Genomic DNA, 20389 nt, shown 5'->3' on the forward strand with positions numbered 1-20389 from the left:
ATTGCGTAATCCGTAAGTCAAATTTTAACAGCAAAATAATTATGAATTATGTAATCCGTAAGACATATTTGAAGTTCTAAAATGACTTTCGGATTGTGTAATCCATAGTTCATTTAGTACCAAATTACACAATCCAGAAGTGTGAGTTTGGTTTGTTCCAGATTCAGTGTACGTACAGATTACCTAATCCAGAACATTTTAGTTTTGTGCTTCTCTTCCAGATTATATAATATGGAACTTATTTTCATATTGGAAAAACATTCCATATTACAATAATGCGAAACATAATGTTCTATTATGAATTGAGTAATCCAGAATGTTATTCCGGATTCAAAACTGAATTTTGTATTATGTAATCCGTAACATGATTACTTCGCATAAATCGTTACGAATTGTGTGATTCGTTGATCCAGCAGATTAACTAATCCTGAAATAAGTATTTAAGGCACCAGCTTGAATGAAGAACTTACCTGAGAATAACGATCCAACCGTGAACAACATCACCACAGCAACACTGTCGCCACCACCACTACCACCACAACGCACCACCACTACCACCACAACGCACCACCACAAGGAGCACTGCCACCACTACCACAACAACATCAAGCACCAAACACCTTTTTTTTCACTCAGCAACAAAATGTAAAACAAAACTTCTATTTTTATCTTTTTTACTGAAGGGTGATTTCGGTATTTTAAAAGTTTATGGGGGTGGTTAAAGAAGTCATGGAGGTGCAGGAAGAAGCAGTCCCAATTAAGTAACTTGTGATGAACTGGACTGGATGGGACCAAATAGCCTATTTTATACCTAGAAAAATATTTTGGGTTGATTCTCCCTGCACAATAGCAATTCAGATTTGCACCTAACACATTGACGTGAAATGTCCATTTTGTCCTTAATGATTTAAAAAAAATTTCTTCTGGATATTCATATTCGTAAGTCAAATTACAAAGTTCCGGATATACAAATCTGGAACTAATATGTCACTTCCGATTCTGGATTTCACCATCTGAAAGCTTATCTGGACAACATAAATGACCTTTCGGATGTCAAGATCCGTAAGCAAACATAAATGAATTCTGAATCTCAATCCTCAATACCATTTACAACACACCATTCCGAATATGAAAATTCAGAACTCATAACTCACTTTCGGATATGACCATCAAGAAGCATAAATGAAATATGAAAATGGGCTTCCAGATTCGAAATCCAGAATGTATAAAAATCACTTCCAGATATTGGCATCCATAAGCAAATGTGTGAAAAGGGCATAATTGAATTTTAAAAATTTTCGTTGGGTGCCAGTAAAAATTGATTGGGTACAGAAAGCAATTGTCTATATTTTGACTTAGAAAATGTTCATTAAAACGGACTACAATCAAAATCAACTAATGTCTTATTTATTTAAGGTGAAAAATTGGTGATACACAAAATTGTTATCAAATCGGTGGAAACAAGTGGTCAAAAAATTCCGTCCAACAAAAATAATTATTAATTCTAATTCTAATTATTTTTCTTAAAGTATATTAATATTTTTATTGTTCGACATATAAATTTATTATGATAAAAATAAATATTTATATATTATTGAAATTTTAGTTTAAATACTATACATTTCTTATTTCAATTTTATATGTATTTAAAATGTAAAGAATATTTAAAATTATATTTTATTTTAGTTTTAATATTACAAAATTATGACATTATATATTTTAAAAATTATTCAGTGTATTGTTAATTATTAAAATAATTTTATTAATATCAGTTCAATAAGCAAGTTTCTTAATCGATTTAATAAACGGTCCGATTTTAAGAATATTTTTAAAAATGTATTGCCACAAAAGTAAAATATTCACGAGACAATGCGGAGGGAATAAATACTTTGTACCATTGTTAAACTAACAAATCCTAAGTTGGAAATCTAGAGATATTTGTATAATTATTAATTACATAATATTTTTTACAAAATAGTTTATTTTAGGAAGGAAAGTAATTATATATTCTTTTTCATTCCTTTAAAAAAGGCTGCGATAGAAATCTTGGGTCCATTCGGACACATCATTTTAAAACTAAATATTAAACACTTAATTTACTAAATAATTGTTATAAGATATATTTTTATCAAATTTAAGCATTCAATCATATATTATTTTAATGATCACGGCCACAAAATTTAGATAAGCACTTGTAAAAATATATGATAATCTTACAGTCAACAATTGTTTATATTTTAAATGTATAATATCCATTCAAATGAAGTTAGTTTACAAAAAATAAACTAGTTTTAAACTATAAAAAGCTTATTAAATATTTTTAAAAATAAGTAAAAAAATTATTTATATTATATTATATTATATTATATATATATATATATATATTACTTATAATATGTATTCTAATGTAACGGATGATTGGAATTTTGAGCAATTGAAATTGCAATCTAAGACCTATCTCATGTACACTGATTAGACCTCTGACAATAGGTTTACATGAGCCTCAGGAAAAATTATACAACAAAAATAATGATATTACATTCGTTTACACGTGCCCAATCAAAGGCATGGTAATGGCTTTGCCTCCAATAGCACAACATTAGAACTAACGGGTCAGTTCATCCATAATTTAACACTTTCAGCTCCATGCTCAATCTAACAACAGCTGCCAAAGTTATCAAATGCATGCTTTCTCAATTATGGACACTTAACAAAACTCGAATTTAAATTTCAGGTGGCTGAGCCTGCACAACTTCGAGAAGTAAAACCCTTTGAAGTTGAAATTATAATTTCCTTCCTCGCCAATCCTCTTGCTTAACTGAGATACTGTAATTCCTACCTTGCTGGGATCAGCAACTTGGCTTCTACTAGAAGTCCCCCTCACTTTAAGGGGTACCGTCTGATTCATGTGTCTGACCATCATTACGGTCACTGCCATATTCTGGTACCAAATGGTCAGAACTCTGGCCACGTAGAACCAATACTGAATGGCTTTCCACGGTTGTTGATTCCTTCTGTTGAACTTGGTTGGTCTCATAATCCTGACGTTCATCAGTTGAATGTGCATATAATAAACCAAACTTCTGTCCATGATTTAATCCTGGGCAGAAACCCTGCAGAAATATAACAAAAATACTCAACATGAAAGAATTATTCCAAATTGAATTGCAAAATAAATTAAAAAATCCCACAATACAAGAGAACACAAATACACTAGAACTATTTGCTACTTATTCTTGGATGTATCCGTAATTTCATTATCCACTGGCATTTACTTGTGGGTTCAAACATGCTAGAGGGGCATTATACACGATATGGCTGGCAATGGGGCAACGAACAAAGTAAGCAAAATGTTAGAGACAATACTGAAATTTCATATTTCATTCCATTTTGCATCAGGTTACATGGAGTATGGCATCATGGCTATAGACCAAAATGAATGGGACGGTAATACAGCAACCAAAAAAGTCTGATCAGGTCATAATGTTATCAGACAAAATAAACTACTTGTTTTATTTGATTCGCTGCTGTGAGCACCTAAATACAATATACAAGTTGTAGAAAATTCCCAGCCCAACGTAAGCCAGAGTTGTCAAACATAACACAGTGGCCATAGTGATGTTTCACAATTTTAATCAAAGTTTGAACGTTGAAGAGAGAATGGATAACAAATACTGAAACACTACATCTCCTTTTTTTCTTCTAAGATGCAGAATAAGAAATAGAAAATATGCAGTGAACCTCAAATCCTAACAAAATAACTTGATTTCTAAACTTTTGTTTTAAATGAAACAAGCATTAAGAAATTTATCCATTGCACCTGTGGGTTATGACTCACCTTTACCGTTATCTTGGCATAAATGGGAGGTTACTTACCGTTGACAATTAATTGAAATTATTGGAAAGTTACTTACCGCTCACAATTAATTGTTATTAAAGAGAGGTTATTTACCATTAAGTGTTTTTATTATTGTTGTCTCCTAGAACCACTATATATATAGTGGCTTCCTTCTAGCAATGTAAAACACACAACAAATAGCAACATACACTTGTTTCCTCTCTCTTTTCCTATACTCTCTATTTCTTCTCTTGGGTGTAAGTGTTTAACCCATATAGAGAGAATTTGTTTTGGGGCTATTTATCTATTAGTCTAAGAGGAATTCATTGTACTCCAATACCATTATAGTGGAAGTTTTGGCTTTCTCGTCGGTGATTTTTTACCTCTATTCAAAGGGGTTTTCCACCTAAAAATTTCTGGTATCATTCTCATTTTCTTTGTTACTTTAATTTCTCATAATCTTTGGTTGAAATTATCACGCTTCCGCTCACGATATCCCTACAAATTGGCATCAGAGCTTTTCGATAATTCAACCAGGATTTGATGGTAAAATCAGCTTTGCTATCTGGCGAGTCCAGATGCTAGTTGTTCTCACCCAGAATGGTTTAAAGAAAGTTCTGGCAGGTAAAATGACGAGGCCAACCACTATGACGGAGGAGCAGTGGGATGAGATGGATGAAAAGGCATTGTCTGCAATCCAGTTATGCTTGTCCCATGAGGTGTCGTGAGGTCATCAACGAGAAAACTACAGCAGGCATATGGAGTAAATTGGAGTCTCTATACATGACCAAAAGTCTTGCAAACAAACTTCGGTTAAAGGAGCGACTCTTTACACTCCGAATGTCCGAAGGTACTCCCATCCAATATCACCTTGATGAATTTAATTCCATCATAATTGATTTGGAAAATTTGGATGTTAAAATTGATGATGAGGATAAAGTCGTTCTACTTATTGTTTCTCTACCACCCTCGCATCGACAATTCAAAGAAATTATGTTATACGGTAATTGTCTTACCTTAAGCTTTGATGATGTCAAGACTAATTTACTAGCCAAAGAAAAATTTGATACTCAAATTCATTCTGAAAGTTCTGGTGAAGGATTAGTAGTTAGAGGGAGAAACCAAGAGAAAGGTAGGAACAGTAAGTATAAATCTAGGTCAAAATCTAGAGGCAAGAACTCCAAATATTGCCTTTATTGCAAGAAAAAGGGACACGAGATCTCTGAAAGTTCTAAATTGAAAAATAAGCAAGATAGAGAAGATAAGGGAAATGGTAAACAACCAGAAAAATATGTCGAAGCCAGTATTGTTGAAACTGAATCTGATGGGGATTGTTTTGTAGCTTCCAACACTGAACAAAGGTCTAAAAATGAATGGATTATTGATTCTGGTTGTACTTTTCACATGTCTCACAATAGAGACTAGTTTACCACATATGAACCAGTTTATAATGGTCTTGTTTTGATGGGAAACGATGCTCAATGCAAAGTTGTTGGTGAAGGAACGATCAAAATCAAAACACATGATGGAATTGTTAGAACTTTAACAGGTGTCAGATATGTCCCTGAGTTGAAACAGAATCTCATTTCCTTAGGCACCCTTGAATCTCATGGGTGTAGATACTCAGCTGAAGGTGGAGTTTTAAAAGTGTCTAAAGGAGCTCTTGTGTTACTAAAGACAATTCGATGAGATAGTTTGTATGTGCTGCAGGGTTCAACAGTTACAGGTTCTGCAGCTGTTGCCTCACCCAACAAAGATAACACCAAGTTGTGGCATATGAGATTAGGCCACATGAGTGAGAAGGGAATTCTAATCCTCAAAAAGAAGGGTCACCTTGGTAACCACTGTACTGGAAAGGTTGATTTCTGCGAACATTGCATTTTTGGTAAGCAGAATAAGGTTAGTTTTTCTAAAGCCATACACAGAACAAAAGGTACTTTGAATTATATTCATTCGAATCTTTGGGGTCCGTCAAAAGTTTCCTCCAGAGGTAAATGTCGTTATATGATGACAATTATTGATGATTTCTCACGAAAACTTGGGTGTATTTTCTCAAACATAAGAATGAAACATTTTCCACTTTTAAAGAGTGAAAATTATTGATTGAAAATCAGACTGGAAAGAAGATAAAAAGGCTAAGGACAGACAATGGCCTTGAGTTCTGTTCGAATGAATTCAATGATTTCTGCAAGAAAGAAGGCATTTCCAGACACCTCACCATCCCAAGTACTCCACAACAGAACGGGGTTGCAGAAAGAATGAATAGAACTATCCTAGAGAGAGTTCATTGCATGCTCTCTCATTCTGGTTTGAGCAAATCTTTTTGGGCTGAAGCGGCTTCAACAGCATGTTATCTGATAAATCGCTCTCCTAACAGATCAACTGATTGCAACATTCCAGAAGAAGTTTGGTCAGGTAACCTTGTTGATTATTCTAAACTTAATATTTGGTTGTCCTGCTTATTCTCATGTAAACGAGGGAAAATTATAACCTCGTGCTAAGAAGTGCATTTTCTTGGGTTATGGCTCAGGGGTTAAAGGCTATCGTTTATATGACCCAAAATCTCACAAAGTAATTCACAGTCAGAATGTGACCTTTAATGAAAATATTATGCTCTCTTCTGTAAAAGATACTGTCATTTCCTCAATTGATACAAGTGACCAGGAAGATGCTCGAGAGAAGGTAGAGTTTGAGATTAAAACACCCGCTCATGAGGAAAACGTTCCCAATTCCTCTAGTACACAAGATGATCAAGTCACTGTTATTGATGGTACAAATGAACATGTGACTCCACATGAGCAATGTCCACCTCAACGACGAGGGTTACCACAACCGTGGCCTATGGCTCAAGAACTTCCACAACAGAGACCAAAAAAACCGACTCAAAGATTAATTGCAGAATCTGCCAATATTGCTTATGCTTTAACTATTGCACAAGAGATGGGTGAAGAAGGTGAACCCAAGAATTACTCTGAAGCTATCTCTAGTGATGACTCAACAAAGTGGATTGCTGCTATGCAAGAAGAAGTTGAGAGTCTTCTAAAAAACGAAACATGAGAATTGGTGAAGTTACCAGAAGGAAAACAAGTCATTAGTTGCAAGTGGATCTTTAAGAGAAAAGAAGGGATTTCTGGTGTTGAGAGTACAAGGAATAAAGCAAGATTTGTTGTAAGAGGTTTTGATCAAGAGAAAGGTATTGACTTTAATGAAGTATTTTCTCCAGTTGTTCGTCATACTTCAATACGTATATTACTTGCTTTAGTTTTATTCTATGATTTGGAGCTGGAACAGTTAGATGTGAAAACTGTTTTTCTTCATGGTAATCTTGAGGAAGAGATTTACATCCAGCAGCCTGAGGGGTTAGTTGTTCCTGGAAAGGAGAACCATGTATGTCGTTTAAAGAAATCTCTCTACGACTTGAAGCAATCACCAAGACAATGCTATAAGAGGTTTGATTCTTTCATGGTTGGACATGGCTACTCCAGAAGTAGCTATGATAATTGTGTCTATTTTCAAAAAACATCCGATGGGTCATTTATATACTTGTTGTTATATGTTGATTGCCGCAAGAGATAAATCTTTAGTTAACAAGTTAAAGGCCCAGCTTAGTAGTGAATTTGATATGAAGGACTTAGGTCCTGCCGAGAAAATTTTAGGAATGGAGATCAACAGAGATCGTCAAGCTGGAAAACTTTTTCTATCACAAAAGAAGTATGTTCTTAAGATGCTTGATAAATTTGGAATGCGAGATTGCAAAGCTGTTAATACTCCAATTGCCGCCCACTTCAAGTTGTCATCAGATCAGTGTCCAAAATCAGACGAGGACAAAAGGCGCATGTCATATGTCCCGTATTCAAATGCAATTGGAAGTCTCATTTATGTTATGGTATGTACTAGGCCTGATTTAGCTTATGTTGTTAGCATTGTCAGCAGGTTCATGCATAATCCAGGCAAGGCACACTGGGAAGCCGTTAAATGGATACTTCGTTATCTGAAAGGTTCTCCAGATCTTGGTTTGATATTTGATCAACATAGAGCCGATCCCGGAGGAGCAGTTGGTTATGTTGATGCTCACTATGGTGGTGATTTATATCGGAGGTCACTTTCAGCCTATATTTTTACCCTATATGGGTCTGCTATCAGTTGGTATTCTTCACTTCAAGCCATTGCGGCTTTGTCCACCACTGAAGCAGAATATATCGCTGCTACAGAAGGTATGAAAGAGGCTATATGGCTTCGAGGCTTGGTAAGTGAACTTGGTCTTCAACAAGATGTTCTTGTTATATTTTGTGATAGTCAGAGTGTTGTCCACTTAACCAGGAACAACAAGTATCACTCAAGGACCAAGTGTTTTTATTAAGTGTTTTTATTAAAGGGAGGTTATTTACCATTAAGTGTTTTTATTATTGTTATCTCCTAGAACCACTATATATAGTGCCTTCCTTCTAGCAATGTAAAACACACAATAAACAGCCACATACACTTGTTTCCTCTCTCTTTTCCTATACTCTCTATTTCTTCTCTTGGGTGTAAGTGTATAGAGAGAATTTGTTTTGGAGCTATTTATCTATTAGCCTGAGAGGAATTCATTGTACTTCCAGTACCATTATAGTGGAAGTTTTGGCTCTCTTGCCGGTGGTCTTTACCTCTATTCAAAGGGGTTTTCCACCTAAAAATTTCTGGTATCATTCTCATTTTCTTTGTTACTTTAATTTCTCATAATCTTTGGTTGAAATTATCACGCTTCCGCACACGATATCCCTACAGCACCTTTATAGCAACATGAATGAGGACGGAAATAGAAGGTGTAAGTGTAATATTTGGCACAAGTAATATGCATACTTTAAAAGGAGAGAAAGAAGCCCAAGAGTGGTAGAGGTAAAGACTACCAAATACCTTAATTGAACCTGAAACGGCACTTGGCTCGAAAGTAGTGTAGTCTGAAGAATATGTATCTTTAGTCCAACTATCATAAAATATAGTATCATTGGATTCTTTCTTATCTTTGTCAGACTTTGGCACAAAGTAAGTTTGTCTCAAATCACCACTTCTACAATAAGCCCCATAGTATAAACAATGTTCCCTCACTAGGGAGATTTGAGGAGTAGCAGGCAGTAAATGACCTTCAGTGCTGAATATGTACCTGTCTCAGAAAAATGTGGAAACAGGTACCTTAATTTTATTGTAGAAAAAAATTCAGCCACTAAATTGTAAATGCATAAGCTCACACTCACTTGTATGGCCCTTTTTCCACAAGGTTATCAGGACCCACAGCCAAATCAAACAGCAGCCACAGATACTTGACCTAATTGTAGTATATGTTAGTTAGCACCAATTTTCTTTAAAAATAATAGATAAGGGGGGCGGGGGGGAGAAGACAAAATATGAAAGGCAAGAAAAGAAATGTTAATGGTTGGAAGAGGCATAGTTGATAAAAGAAAGAAAAGCATAAACTGAACAAAATGAAATTGATAGACATAAAACCCATTCCCAGACTTCCACTTGACAGCTTAAGCTTCCAAGAAACATGGTCCTTGACATAATATAAGAGCCTCATCCAAAATCATATATCCCATACAATTGTCGATCTTATTATAGAGACTGCTTGGAGCCCTAAATAAAAATCAATCTAACTTTCTGATTATTTACAACAGATGTATATATATACACACACACAACAAAAATAAATAAAGAATGCAAACCAATAGATTTTGGGCTTCAAACGAATACATAGTAATATGTAAGGGAATTTAGGAAAACATTATCCTAATAATAAGGAAATATTCTATACATAGTTACACATTACAACAGACTTCAATAAAATACAACTGACGAGATTGTGTTCTTTTGTTAAGGTTTAGGGCTTGTGTTCTCAAAATATGTCATGAATTTATTCTTACTGTCTCAGCTAGGAAGAAGCTCTCCATGTGATCTTCTTGTTTGTGTTGCTCAACATCTGAAATGTGACAGTATCCACAAGGGCATCGTGTTCCATACTGCAAACTAGCAATCATGTCCCTCCCAGCATCAAGATATCTACAAAGAAACACCGACAAAGAATCAAGTTTTTTGTTAAATTGTCAGCCAAAGTTGCTAATAAAACTTACATCAAAACTATCAGCAAAAGATTCACAGAAGTTTGACAAGAAAAGTAATCCCAATTTCCTATTTCTTTTCAAAGAAAAGGGAGGAAAAAGTATTAGAATTTAGAAGTAAGCAACAAAGAAGATCTTTAGAGAGAGAAAACAGGGCTATATATAGCTGTAAAATAATATTACCAAATCAGAAATGAGGAGCCAAATTTTACAATCATGACACAATTTAAAGGAATGTATAAGCAAACCTAGGATCTCTGGTAGCTTTGTATAGCCAATACGTGCTCTCAATTAGCTCTGGCCGCAACGGGTAACTCTTTTGCCCATGCTGATATAATGCGAGAAAAATACATATATAAAGTTCATATTAGGGATGATCAACTAAATGGTTACCAAAAAAGATCATAGTAAGTATTCTATATTCCCATGGAACAATTATTTCATGCCTCCTGATAATCAAAGGGTGTGTCTTGTTACATATAAGTTCTTTATGATTCATTTCAAATGCTTTACAAGTTGCAGTTTAAATATGGACTTTAGCCCAACTCAACTCCAATACTAGCTCAAAGGGGACAATTGCCTATATCTTGCAAAAGGTGTTATGCCCATATTCCTAGCCAGTGTAAGCCATCTTAAAGCACACACCTTACACCTAGGACTAGACAACTAGAGCACAAAGTGTGACTCAACTTCACAAGCTAACGCATCAAGACTGGACACGCTCTTATACCTGACCAAAAATCAACTGACCCTAAAAGCTAACAGAGGGGAGGAAAATTATCCAAGTCTTAAAAGAAGTATTTCAACCATGTTCTTTGCCAATGTGGGACATCTTAACGCTGTCTAAGAATTGGCTTTACACTTGTGGATAGAATTTAGTTCATTGCTTTTCTTCAGAGCCCTGTTTGTGCTTTTCCAAGAAGAGCATCTAATTTCTTACACAGCATGGACAGCATTGTCGTATTCTGATTTTTAATTTCCCTTTTCATCATGACATTTCTATTTGGAGGATATCCCCACGGAGACTTTTTCCTATTGTCTCTCTAACGAGATTTATAACAAGAATAGAGATTTTGAGATATAAGGCATTTAAGAGGACTAAATTTGGGTGCAACAAACCATCAATTACTCTACCCTAAAAATGCAACTAATAGAAAGAAGGCTGAAGCTATAATTAAGCATCATTTTTACAGTTATATGGCCTCCAGGTGTTAGGAATACTTATACCTGAACACTGAGACTAGCAAGATTAAAGCCCTCAGGGGTAAAACCATATCTTCTCCAGACACTCAAGAAGGCAGCATGGGTGCGAATTGCAGGATTGATATCTCCAGCTAAAACCTTGCAAAAATACACATTTTCAATTAGCCCCTCCATGATGTTATTATATCCAGAGTAAAAACACTATTATATATAAAAAACAAGCAAAAGGAAACCTGAAGACCGGGCCAAAATGCCTGCAGGCTATTAAATAATGGCCACACAATAGCAGCAGAATCCATATTCACTTCTACATACCTTGAAGCATAAACAAAAATCTGAGTTTCAAACTTGAAATACATTTAAAAAAAATACATACTGATGCATTTCAAAGAAAAATAGTAGTCAAATATATTTACAGGGTGGCACACATAGCCAAAAGCTTTTACCAAGGGTCATGGTAAAGATAATGCATAGCAGCAGCATAAGCTTCTTGGAATATATACAAGTACTCTTCATCTCCAAATAATAAATATGCCTGAAGGTCATTATTTGCACGGAAAAAGAAATCAGAGAACTTGATGTATATCAACTAATAAAGTAATGCCCCAAAAGGGGAAAATGACAAAAAAAAAAGGAATTCCATACAAAATTAATCCACCTGGTTGCCTTATTTGTAGCCTCAAGATTGGCGATTTAGTCTCATGAGTCATGACTAACGATACGACTTAATAAAGCTTATAAAATTTAGTTCTTATCTTACATGCCGGTTTTGTATGATAGAATTAGGTCCTAAGCCCAAATTCTAAGAAAATTAAATCAACTCTTGTTCTCATGCCTAATCATAGGAGCTTAGGAATTAAATTTTCAATACAAATAGATCCATGGTGACTCCAACTTACTATCTGATACTAACCTTCAACAGATACTCATAGAAAGAGTCAATACTAGTTCCTATTCCAGCATCCTGCAAAAAGACAGAGATTAATGCAGTAGCTGTTGATGGATACACAAAAATTAGAAGAATCTGCGTCCTTATGTTTAGGCAGAGAAAGGCCAGTGGGACAAAGAGACACAAATGTGAAATATATAAACTGTAAAAGAACATTAATTTCACATTTTTCCTACTTTTAGCTTCTTCGCATATACAAATTAAAGATAGGAAACAATAAATAATTATTTAACATATACAAATCAAATGCTGCAATAACTTATTAAGGCAATATCTAGTTGAGAAGCAACACAAACCCTGCAAATTAAGTAATTTACTTGCCAAAGAAATTAGAAATAACAATATCAAGACTTGAGAACATGAGGAAAGTCAACCATCATCAATAGCAACCTTTTTTAAGCTCAACGTGAATCCTACAATCATTAATATTATGCACATTTTACAATCTTATTACCTTTTGCTGCAATTTCTTCTCCGTTTTAAGAGAAATAATGTCAGCTATTTTTTTTACACCTTCATTTTATAATCACTCTGCTTAATTACAGAAGAATTTCAGCCATATATGTCTTGAATATATTGAGGTAGTTTGCCTCTAACAAATAATAACACAGTTGAGAAGAGAGAAACCCAGAAGGCATTTGATGAATATCTATAGGATCCTAACATATCTAAAAAATTCAAACAAACAAATACTGTTTAGAGCATTTATCATTCACCTTTATCATTAATTTTTCATATCAAGGCCCCTCTAGTTCCAGATAGCAGGAGAAAGTTCACTCATCAATGGCTCTAAATAATAGAATACACAAGCCAAAGCTAAACCATTACTATACTCAAAGTACATAATGACTCCTATACTCTTCTTTCACCGCACTAGAAGAAACTAATCATTAAACCATGAAAACATTTCCCTTGTAATTACATTATATCCTTAACACTCCCCTGAATGTATAAACTTCAGTGGATGATGTTATGTTACATAGTTTGTTGCAACATCACCCAGATAGGAGGCCTTCTTCAAGTTATTGTATCCTTGATGGGGGGTAACTAGGTTTTAAGAAGGATTAAGAAGCAAGGTGCAGTGGCTATATTGAGTGAGAGTCTAAGACATAGTTATTGCTCACACTACAAGGGAGTTGATATGATTTTGTCAGTACTTGATAAGAATATTGAGACTGATTGTGGTGTGACAATCAAGCAACTCTCCACAAAGCATATTAAAACTGGTCTAAATTTTGTTCATAAACAATTCTGACAAAAGACTTATTTCTTCGTCACGTCAAGACTAAGGAGCGGGCTGCTTATGTTTTCTCTAAATCATGTTTGTTACGACACCAAAACTACAAACCCTACCACAATTCTGTAACTGTATTACAATGTTCAGTGACAGAATTTGTCAACAATTGAGACATCTAAATGGGAGGATATTGACTATGTGTCTAACATGCTAACACTGATGATTAACATTGATTGGTCATAGGCAAGTTGATGTTAATCATCACTGTATACTAGACATATAGCGTTGAGTATCCTCCCACTTACATGTCTCAATTATTTCAGTCTTACACTACCAAATAAAAAAAAATTGAGCTATCCAGAATGGTAACACTCCTCTAAACAGTGGAAACAATTTGGATGAGGGAAAACATCAAATTAATTAAGCCAGGGGTACAGCAACACAAAATCAGCTAAAACCAAACTTATGTGGACTTCATCACGCTTGGCAATGCTTGACGAGTCACCTAGCCAAGTTGCACCACACTTCTACCTGAGTCAAACCTCAACTCCTTAGAAAGAATCCATCAACTCACAACGCATGGGAAGCGCATCCATAGTCTAGAAAATAATTTATTTACAATATCTTTTAGTAGAAGGCTGAAGAAATAGGGTTTAATTCAAAGTTGACTACCCATCATCCCCTGAGAGTTGACACCAGGATGACACAGAGAGAAAATTATACAGAAATCACTAACATAGCTTTAGGTTGGCCTTAGGGTCCCTTTTTATTTATTTAGATCAGAGGAATAGAGCATGTATAAGTGTTTTACAGGGTAGTACACATTTAGCTAAAACACAAGTACAAATAATAGGCACTATGATTGGTACAGAAAGTAGAGCATCACATTCTGTGTATTTCATGGCTCTATCATTTTTAAAAAATTGCTCTCTGAAAAAAGAAACAAGGCCACAACAGATAAGAAAGTGTCATTACACACACACACACAGAAATATGTAAGTATGTATTTGTATATGAATATTTCAACAAATAAATTATACTTTGTACCTTTTGTGTCCATTCACCTGTAAAAACATTAATATGAGCACCAACCAGATTAAGCTTTGAACGCCGTGCCCAAAGTCCACGTACTGCATGTTTGGTGACTTGTTCAAAAACTGCATGTGAAAGAAACAAACAGATAGGATTATAAGTAATAAGACCATATTGGCATGTAAACCTTACCCAAGAAAGTGAAGACTAGAAAAAATTGATGATAGAGTAAAAAATACAAGGCTAAAATTCAAAGCATATAGTAAAACCATAGTTGGAAAATGAAGAAGCAAAATGCAGCAATAGAAAAGAAAATATCAAGAGATGGATGCCTTCTCTGCCTATGACAACAGACACCCAAAACTACAAAAGTGAATGCCTGCCTTTACCCCTTTCTCTCCCTTGTATCCTTGCCTCTAACAGTTTCCCTTCCCTCCTAACCTCTTTATTACAAAAGCAAGGTTCATCAAACCAAAATCCCTCATCTACCCCTTTAATCATGTTATTATTTCCCACATGATCTACCATATAAATGACTAACAATACTCTCCCCCATTCAGCCCCCAGAATACAAGAAGGAAGAGATGAAATACAACTTCTGGACCATATATGCTTGCTCCGTGGATGAGTTAGAACGGAATAAAGCAAAATGGCTTGAAAATAATTGTTTTGCTATCAGAAGAGAGAGAAGAGTAGTAATAACTTTTTTCCTATCAAAAGAGAAAGAGGAGTAGGAATAAATTTTGTGCTACAAAATATAGTTGTTCCATTCTCTCGCATTGTTTTCTTTATAACAAAAGGAAAACGCAACTGCAAACATACAGCAAACCTGCAGAAATAAGATTAGAACACTAAACAAAAGCCATCAATACAATCCTGTCATTTGCTGACCTTACTTTAATCATATTTTTACTTGTGAATATCTTTGATAACTTTTAGAGTTATTTTCACAGTGGATACAAGATTGCACTTGGTTGGTCCTTCAGTTCTCATTTGTTTAGAACTTTAGTTCATATATCTTCTCAATGACAATAACTCACACTCCTTGCATCATGTAATAGACCAAAAGGAAAATGGTAAACTTACTAGGATCATTTGTTAGACGACTTAGAACACCAAATTCAAGAGTCAAGGTCCCACCACCTGCTGTTGAGGTTATCTAAAGCACAGAAGTACTAATTTTAACACAATACAAACTCAAAAATAGGTTGAAGACATCCGATAAAGAAAACAAGATGAGAGAACAGAACTCAGGACATATTCTCTGTTTTTCAAAAAGAAAATAGTGGAGCAACAGATCCTAAACCACCTCTGAGCTAATTTTTGCCCATTTTGTTTCTAATATATCACTTGAAATTATCAGCTAAGGCAGCAGATCGGTTCTAGGTTGAAGACCCACATATTCTAAAAGTAATAAGTATATAGGAGAAGGTTGTTTTACCTTACTTTCATGTTTATCAACTCCATGTAACAAATTTACAGATCCAAATGGAATTCCTGATAAAAAAAAACCATAGCACATGAAAGTCAACATACGATGAACTATTATTACCCTTTGTTCAAATGAGGGGGGGAAATAAGGGAGAGGATACAACTTTGAAATTTGAATGACAGGAAATAAGTAGAAAAAAAAAATGAAATTTGAATGACAGGAAATAAGTAGAAAACAAAATTGAAATTTGTTTCTTAAAGTCCATTTTTCTCTCTTCTGCCTCTTCAACCAAAGAACATAAGTTTATAAATTTAAGAAAAACTTTCCTTCCTGATTCCTTCCTCTATCCAAACATAGGGGTGGGGTCTAAAACAACATTCTCTAACAAGCTAAGCTAAAAGTGAGCAATTTTGCATCAAGATAAGTAAATAGCTTGGATTGTGATTTAGGTTGCCTCTTCACTGCACTTCATCACACTGTGACTGCAGATAGTGAAAATCTTGGTTTCAGGTATGGCATATGCAGGTGAAAAGATGTCCCTTTTTTATTCTAAGTCAAATGCTTTCTAGATAAGGATCTCATTACAGGTACTAGAGTTGATAAGAATAAGATGAGAGCTCAACCTTCAATTTACTGAATGATGCCTCTCTCTTCTCGCAGAAGGATAGCAACATTTTTTTGTGAATGTTCAATGTTTTAGTTTGTTGAAGCTATATCTGGTCTTAAGAATTATGAGGGCTTTCCAATGATCTGTTGTGGGTGAACAAAATAAAAAAAATAGTTTCTAGTTATTTCCTTCTAGGGAGGTCGGTATGTAAGTCATATTAGAAACAACGAAGAAAAAATCCTGATACGATGTGCAGTTTATGAAATTTGGTACACTTGGTTGAAGCAGAAAGCATGGATATTTAAGGGTGTTTTATTAAATTTGCTGTTATGGAATAGAATTATGCTTGGAGCTTCTATTTGATGTTCTTCCCATGGCTATTTCTTCTTTCTGCAAAGATAAGGAGCCTTGGTGAATTATTAGTTCTCTTTTTTTTTTTTTAAATGTTTTGTAATTTGCAATATAACTTACACACCTTCACTGTACTTGCCTGATTTTTCCCTGATTAAAATTTTCTCTTTCAAAAAATTCATGCCAAACTTCAATCCTTGTAATTTAAACATCATATAAACTCACAGTATTATCTCCACAAATCATTCTTACCACGCATGTCAGTGTTGTTAAATAGCTGCAATAGCAGAACTATAGAATAATTGAATTGCAGAATTCCTTGGACAACTGCAAGTTTGCAACTTTTTGCGATTGCAGCTGCTATAGGTGTCAAAGTCATGGTTGCAGCAGTCATCCTCTTGTTATCTCCGGCAAGTCTCCATCCAAATGAACTTCCAAGGTAATATTACCCCAATTTTTATGCATTCTACTTTTATTTACATTTAACATAATTTGTTGCATGTCTAATTGATATATGCCATATATTTCAACTTCTAAGCTACTTCTACTAATTGCCCGCAACGCTATTCCCTCAATGGTATAATGGTTTTCCGCCATTTTCCGTAATTCATAATTGATAATACTGGTGTGGTGGTATAAAACTCCATCAAAAGTGAGAATTTAAAAGATAATATACTGAATTCTAAAAACGTTCCACTTAATCCTTTTTGGATTGAGAAAGATGATTACGAGAGCAAAGTGACTAAAAGACAAGCATAATTGTGTATGATTGAGTAATACCTGTTGGGGTATCAAATGCAGGTAACAATCTCCTGGCAAGATCTTCAGCTAAGTTTAGTAACTGATTATCATATGACGGAACTCTCATGCCCTGCAGACAACAAGTGTGAAGATAACTGTTGATGACTATAGAGCACTATGTACAAATATATTCTAATATGAATTAGTAGGAAAAATGAGTCATGACATGAGATGCCAAATCAGAATGCGGGGAATGCATAGATATTACAGCACCAGCAATCAAGCCTTTTCCCATTAAATGGAGTAGGCCACATGGATCAAATCTGTAAACATATTTTCAATGGTGAATCATATCTATAAACAAACCAATGACCTCTTGAACCTCTCAACGGTTATCCGTATAGTCTTTTGTCTCCCTTTACCTCTAGCAGCAGGCATACAGCATACCTTCCATCTCATCTACTCGCTTTAGTAGAGAAACTACAGCTCTTCTCCAAACCACCTATGACTCCAACACTAACCCCAGACACCCTGACTTATAACACTTCTTTTAGCTCAAGCTCCCAAAATTCTATGATAAAAACAGCCAAAAAATAAAATCCATGAATATTTAATAGGTGAAAAACTAATTACTTTCACAAGAAGAAAGCAGAAAAAATCTAATTACTCAGGGTCAGAATCACCAGACCATCTAACCAAAATTATTTTTCAAAATAAATATCATGAAAGCAGTTGAGAACAACAGAAGAGCAAACATTTATAAAATAGATAACCTCATCCAATCTGATCCTTCTATAGAAGTTTCCTACCAACAACATCCGACTGACAACAACATCAACCTAAAGTGTCCTCACCATTCACTTTTAAAATTTTACAAAATATAAGATATGCATGAATTTTAAATGCAATCATGTGTATTGTACAAAATTTGACATTGAAATACTAACCGTAGCATAATCAGAGGCAATAAGATGTGCGGAAAGTAATCCTCCGAGAACCCTAATAGTAGTCTCAAACACAGAAACAGTTTTATTCTGCAACCCAACCAAAAGTAGAATAAATCATAAGCAAATAAAAACATTATATGAAAGCTTTCTCCTTAAGGGCAATGGCACCTGTTAGCATTTGCCTAAAAATAAAAAATAAAAGTTGTTGGATTTTGATTGGATGGGGGTGACTACTCACTATATCAAAGCGAAGATTTTTACCAAGCCATTCAACGGAGGTTGCGAAGCGTTGGCGGTCTCCAAGTAAAGCCAAAGTGTCTAAGGAATCAATCTGATGTCATGAATACATTAGAATTAGAATTAGAATTAGAATTAGAATAAAATAAAAAAAGGAAGAGAATAAGAGATTTGATTAGCGATTGAATGGGAATAGGAACCAATGTTAAGGCATAGCCACCGAGCGTATCTTCTCCTGCACATGAAAGGGGCCTCAATTCATCGAGGGGGAAAGCGTTGTCCATGTAGCCATTAAAAGCATGATAAAACATTTCACGAGCCTCTTCTCGCAGTTCTTTCGCCTCTTCCGGAGATATGCCGTCGCCGAGAGAGACATAAACTGCTAAGAACAATAATAAGAATAGCAACACTGAGCGGATCTGAGTCCCTCTCATTTCTCCTCCACCGCTTCCTCCGCCGCTCCCTCCACCGCTCGTAAGCTATGCTATGCTAAGCTAACTGCACTTCAATCAATTCAATTCTATCATCATCATCAGATACATCTATCAACTTACTTCCTAACTACTTTACTACTAACTATTCTTCTTTGTTTAGTCTCCGTTCCTTCTCTTTCTCCCTCTCCTTTTCTACTCAATTTCTTACTCTTTGTTTCATCTAATCCTAAACCCTCCACAACCAATTACAGACCAATAAACACCCCTTTTCTTCACATCAAACTTTTCCACTGAATCAGGTCAAATTCACAGTCTTTTATTGTAGGATAAATTAACAGTCAGAACATAAATGTTAACAAATAAAAACCGAATGCAATGTGTTTTGTGATCTTTGGTAATTTTTATGACAATTAGGGTACAAACAACTTCAGCTTTTTTTCTTTCATGATAAAAAAAATGTAAAAAATATTATTATTAGCTAAACACCCGCGTAAATATTTACATTTTTATTGTATTAGAGAATATAATTTTATTATTTTTAGTTGGAAAAATACATCTATTTTTATTTTTATAATATTAAAATAATATAAATTTATTATATTTATGGCAATTAATTAAAAATATATAAATAATCAATTTAATATATATATACACATATAAGTATAATTATATAAAAATTATATAACTTTCATAAACACATAAACTTCTCCACATATATATTTACATTTTTATTATATTAAAATATATATATATATATTTTATTATTTTTCATAGAAAAAATATATATACTTTTAAGCATGTGTATTCATATTTCTTATATTAAAATAATTAAATTTTATTATTTTCATGAATAATTATTTAAAAATATAAAAATAACACAATTTAATATATATATATATATACATATTTATAATTTTATAAAAATAATATAAAGAATATTATATAGTTTTCAAAAATATTTATTTTCACGCATGTATATTTATATTTTTATTATATTAAAACTATATAAGTTTACTATTTTTATGAAAAAATAACTAAAAATATTAAAATAATATAATTTAATATATGTGTGTGGACCTAGAAAATAACTTTAGAATAGAAGTAGTATATTTTAAATGATACCTAAATATTTTATTATTAAAGTAATATATATATATATATATATATATAAAAAAAACCTTAAATCCTTAAAAAAATCTATTATTCGAGTTTCATTTTAAAAGAAACATTATTTTTTTAAACTTTTTTTTAATCTTTTTTTTTGTCTTCTGTCTAATTTTCTGAAT

The 20389-nt window shown here is 33.9% G+C and overlaps 1 protein-coding gene across 2 annotated transcripts; it reads right to left on the reverse strand.

Moving 5' to 3' along the window:
- Positions 1-2415: 2415 nt before the first annotated feature.
- Positions 2416-19511, reverse strand: LOC137807305 (alpha-mannosidase I MNS4). 2 transcript variants are annotated; one of them, XM_068607894.1, is made up of 16 exons: positions 18870-19511; positions 18671-18763; positions 18433-18519; positions 17525-17615; positions 15796-15851; positions 15441-15513; positions 14370-14479; positions 12050-12100; positions 11583-11671; positions 11370-11451; positions 11161-11274; positions 10182-10261; positions 9739-9874; positions 9073-9143; positions 8735-8981; positions 2416-3113 (listed from the first exon to the last, which is right to left on the reverse strand). In XM_068607894.1, the coding sequence occupies exons 1-16, from the start codon at positions 19101-19103 to the stop codon at positions 2886-2888; spliced, it is 1842 nt and encodes a 613-aa protein (XP_068463995.1). In that variant the 5' UTR covers positions 19104-19511; the 3' UTR covers positions 2416-2885. The 2 variants fall into 2 exon arrangements, with proteins under 2 accessions (XP_068463995.1, XP_068463996.1); XM_068607895.1 differs by lacking the exon at positions 15441-15513 and having other exon boundaries at positions 14387-14479; positions 18870-19477.
- Between the last annotated feature and the right edge of the window lie 878 nt (positions 19512-20389).

Source organism: Phaseolus vulgaris, chromosome 3 (genome assembly GCF_000499845.2).
Source record: "Phaseolus vulgaris cultivar G19833 chromosome 3, P. vulgaris v2.0, whole genome shotgun sequence".
NCBI classification, from domain to species: domain Eukaryota; kingdom Viridiplantae; phylum Streptophyta; class Magnoliopsida; order Fabales; family Fabaceae; genus Phaseolus; species Phaseolus vulgaris.

Excerpts from the sequence above, each read along its gene's own strand:
- LOC137807305 (XM_068607894.1), bottom strand. The coding sequence starts at position 19,103 with ATGAGAGGGACTCAGATCCGCTCAGTGTTGCTATTCTTATTATTGTTC. Across the intron at positions 15,514-15,795 it reads TTGATAAACATGAAAGTAAG|ATAACCTCAACAGCAGGTGG; the intron begins GTAAAACAACCT and ends TCTGTGCTTTAG. Across the intron at positions 11,275-11,369 it reads CATTTTGGCCCGGTCTTCAG|GTTTTAGCTGGAGATATCAA; the intron begins GTTTCCTTTTGC and ends TATTTTTGCAAG.